We start from the raw sequence: 4043 nt of genomic DNA on the forward strand, positions 1-4043 counted from the left end.
GCGCCTTTTAGTACGGTGCGCCTTATGGTCGTGAAAATACGGTAACCTGTAAAATTGCCAGGGCAACAATTATGTTCCCTCTGTTTATCTTTGTGTCATACCACTAACCCATCATGATTCAAGAATAAACTATCATGAATTCTTGTATCCTGCTGAAAATGAACCTGGATAGCCAGATTATAGAATGTAGCACTCTGGTTTAGGTCCACACATCATTAGTATTGGACTCTTCTGATCAAATGTGTTTGGTGAATAGAGGGACATTAAGCAGAACCCTCCAAGCTGATCCAACATGACACCTAGTGCTCACCTACCACAATTTGGTTTCAACCAATAAGGGTAACAAATGAAAATAGAAGGGGGGGTGGGCGCCAGCATGGCGGTGGCTGGGGGGCTTCTTCGGGGCTGTCTCTCCTCCTCCCTTGGTGGGGGTCTTATTTCCGGGGCTTGCCCCTCCTTGGTGCCTTCGCTCTAGGGGTCCCTTTGGGCGCTTGGGCTTTGGGTCTCCCGGCGCTGGACTCTGGGGGGGGTGTGCCTCTTCAGCTGTCCACAACCACTATTGAGCATAGTGGTTTTCTCATCTCCTTTCTATCTCCTATTTCTTTCATCTTTTCTTTTTTTTCTTCTTTTTTCCTTTTTCTTCTTCTGTTGTTCTGCTCTATTTACATTGCAGTGTAAAACTCCCTGCATAATTATAATAAAGCAATTTATATGCATGAAACAACAAGTGGAGCAATATGGCAATTGCCATACTGCTCCACTTCTGAAACAAAAATTTTTGGGCTCTTTTTGGCATCAAGAGAATTATTCTTATTGCCACATTGCCAGACAGGACACTGTAAAAAAAACAAAACAAAAAAAAAACATCACACTGCGATGTGATTGGCTGACCTGTTTTGGGTCGGTCTGAAACAGTTGAAGTGGGAGCAGTGCAAGATGGATTATTGTGTGTTCATTAACGCATAAATAACATAAAATAAGCTTACAGGGAAGGTTATGTCTAAAAGCTGAAACTGTAAATGACACCTAATGAAATCAAAATCTCAAAGGTACGGCATAAAGATGGCAGCTCAGTTGGGAGACTCCAGATGATCGGAGGAATTACTGAATTNTAAGCTTACAGGGAAGGTTATGTCTAAAAGCTGAAACTGTAAATGACACCTAATGAAATCAAAATCTCAAAGGTACGGCATAAAGATGGCAGCTCAGTTGGGAGACTCCAGATGATCGGAGGAATTACTGAATTATCCCCATTCAGCTGAGTAATATTGTCTTGCAAAAGCCATTCAGAGGGTTAAGACAACAACGAAGCCCCAAAGGTAATATAATAAGAAGAAGGAGGACCAAAAATACTACAAACAGATACAGCTAGCGTATTTAAAACGTTATATATGGGAGGGAAAAAAGGCAAGGGTCAGATACAGAACACTGCAGTTAAAGAGGGAGAAAGGTGGACTGGGTCTCCCCAATCTACAGGTTTATTACCTTGAATCTCAGTTAAGACTAGTGTTCTGTCCATGCTTTCTAACCTACAATGCAGGGTGGAAAGATTAGGAAGAAACAACAATAGAAGGAATACTTTTAATATCAGTGTTCATGGACAAGGTGGAACAAACAGGGCAAATCATCACCACATCTTCTGGAGCTGTACTGTGATTAAAGGTTTTTGGGAGAAGATATATTCCTATCTAAATAACACCTTTACCAAAAGAATCCCATGTAAATCTAAATCCCTATGTTTAGGAAACATTTAATTTGATAACTGGACTCTTGACGATAAAGAACTGCTGTTAATGCTTCTGGCAGCAAGCAAAAAGACAATCACTAGAAAACGGTTAAAGCCTGAAGCTCCTACAGTTGAGGACTGGGTCAATATTGTACAGGACATTTACATTCTGGAGAAGCTATTGTTTCTGTTCAAGGTCAAAGAGAATCATTCTTTAGGATCGGGTCTAAATGGACAAACTATGTAAAATCATTAATCCCTGTGAACTAAATATGTCATCGTAAAGGTAAATTATGCTTGTGAAAATCTTGGCCTCATCTGTATACATTTTTGGTCTTCACAGATAATCCTAATGAGAGCCACCAGAGTCCATACCAGCACATGTCATCTAACAGAGTACAGGATAGGAAATGAGTGCTGTGCGTTGTGTCCTCCTGGTATGTCCTATTTAATGATTATTTACTGTTTATTGGGATGTGGTCTCTGTTACTTTTAAACTAGATAATGTAATGATTCTGCACTTTTTGGTTCTGTTTAAGTTTTCTTTCTGACTTTTCAGTTAGACTTTGATTCATATTTTTCTGTTTCTGATTTATTTGTTTAATTTCCCCCTTGTGTTGTTTTCTGGTTGTATTTGAGTTTTTATACATTTCTTCTTTATCCTCTGTTGTCCTCCTGTGTCAGTCTCCTTCCGTATCTCCCTTTAGATTTTTCTGTCCACACCTGCTCCCAGTCAGTAGATCCCCCCAGTCTTTGTTCTGTTTGGCATATATACTCCTCCTCTCCAGTTACAGTTTGCTGGGTTGTCATTTCTCTGCACCTTCCGTGTGTTTTCCTTGATGTCTCCTGGATTTAGTTTTTTTCTGTATTTTGTTTCTGGACTTTTGCTTCTGTTACCGGGCCAATGACGGTGCATCTTCTCCCAACTTACCAAGTCAGCATTTGAAGAAGGGAGCCCCGCTTGTAGCTTTGATAGTGTGAACCGCTGTATATTGGCCTGAGGAATCATTTAAAATAACTCATATGCATCAACTCTTTAGGTCACAAAATTTGTGGTGTGCCTTTAAATAAAAAAAAAGGCCTTGTGTTGTAGTAAAATATGTGTGACAGAGGAAAGCGAGGAAGAGAAAAGGAGGGAGAGCCAGGGCCATAGATAAACGCTTTATTATTTAGTTATTGGTGCTTCTCCTTTAATACCATCAATTTCATTAGTCAGAACCAGAGGAGTAATATGGAGAACCTGTGGGAACTACTGGGCAGCAGAGTGGGATATTTTAGAACTATTTAAAGGATAATGTATTAATGTATTTATATAGATTTAGGCATAGGCCTACAGACCATTTGCACCTTCTTTTAAAATGTGTTAAATATAGAGTCAGATACCGTTTGATACCTTTCAGGTTTAATAAATCACTTTGCGAGTGCTAAATTAATATATTTACATGTTCTCCTCCCACAAGACGCACTTTTGCGTGTAAACGCCCCATATTGCATATTCATTGTAGAAAAAGTACTAAATGGATAAGAGGCGCTATTTAGCACGTTTTAAAGACCAAATCCTTTTAGCACGCTGTTGATAGATCAGTTTGTACATTTTTTAGCGTGCGCAGTGAAATAGCTCACGTTTTTATACACGCAAACCTTTGATAGATCCGGCCCTAAGAGTTTTCCCCCCACTCGGTTGTTTGATGGGGTTTGAGGTTAAAAACTCTTTAAGTTCCCCAGCTACCCTCCTTTTAATTTTTATTAACTAAAACATAATAATTCAAGGTTGATATGATAACCACCTGCCATGGCCAATGAATACACAGCTTTTGTACCTTATTTGTATCCTATTGTACTTTGAAAAAAAAAAGTAATATATTTTGGACTGTGATTTTGGAAACCAGGCCTCTGACTGTACAGTTGAAGAATACAGTCGAAAGTGACTGCTTTATTACGTCAGTGCCTCTAGTGGCAAAATAAAGTACTACAAGAACAAACAGAAAAATCTGCCTTTGATTTTTTTTGTTGCCTTTCAGGGCAGAAAATAACAGAAGGATTTTTTTTCTCATTCCTTTTAGGGCTTCTATATATTGTAGATCCATTACTGGGCTATATAAATTAACTAAGGTAATCAAAACGTAATGATTATATGGTTGCACCAAGATAAGCAACACATTTAGCATCTCTGCACACAATGTACTAATCATTTGTAGAACATAGGTTGTAAAATGCCTGGATGGAGAAAGTAGAGCAATTAATCAATTTTAACTGTTTTAATTTCCATAAAATAAACTGTTTTGGCCTAACTTTGACTTTACCACTGGTTTTATAT

General features: G+C 38.6%; 1 protein-coding gene across 1 annotated transcript in view; it reads left to right on the forward strand.

Annotated features, from left to right (window-relative positions):
• Positions 1–376: 376 nt before the first annotated feature.
• LOC107098877 (tumor necrosis factor receptor superfamily member 5-like) overlaps positions 377–4043 on the forward strand; it is a 20822-nt gene continuing 17155 nt past the window's right edge. The window contains exons 1-2 of the mRNA XM_015396745.1: positions 377–382; positions 2070–2163. Coding sequence (XP_015252231.1) covers positions 377–382; positions 2070–2163 — 100 coding nt within the window. The remainder of the gene's footprint in view (positions 383–2069; positions 2164–4043) is intronic.

This window comes from Cyprinodon variegatus, unplaced genomic scaffold (assembly GCF_000732505.1).
Source record: "Cyprinodon variegatus isolate N-32 unplaced genomic scaffold, C_variegatus-1.0 Scaffold818, whole genome shotgun sequence".
Lineage (NCBI taxonomy): Eukaryota > Metazoa > Chordata > Actinopteri > Cyprinodontiformes > Cyprinodontidae > Cyprinodon > Cyprinodon variegatus.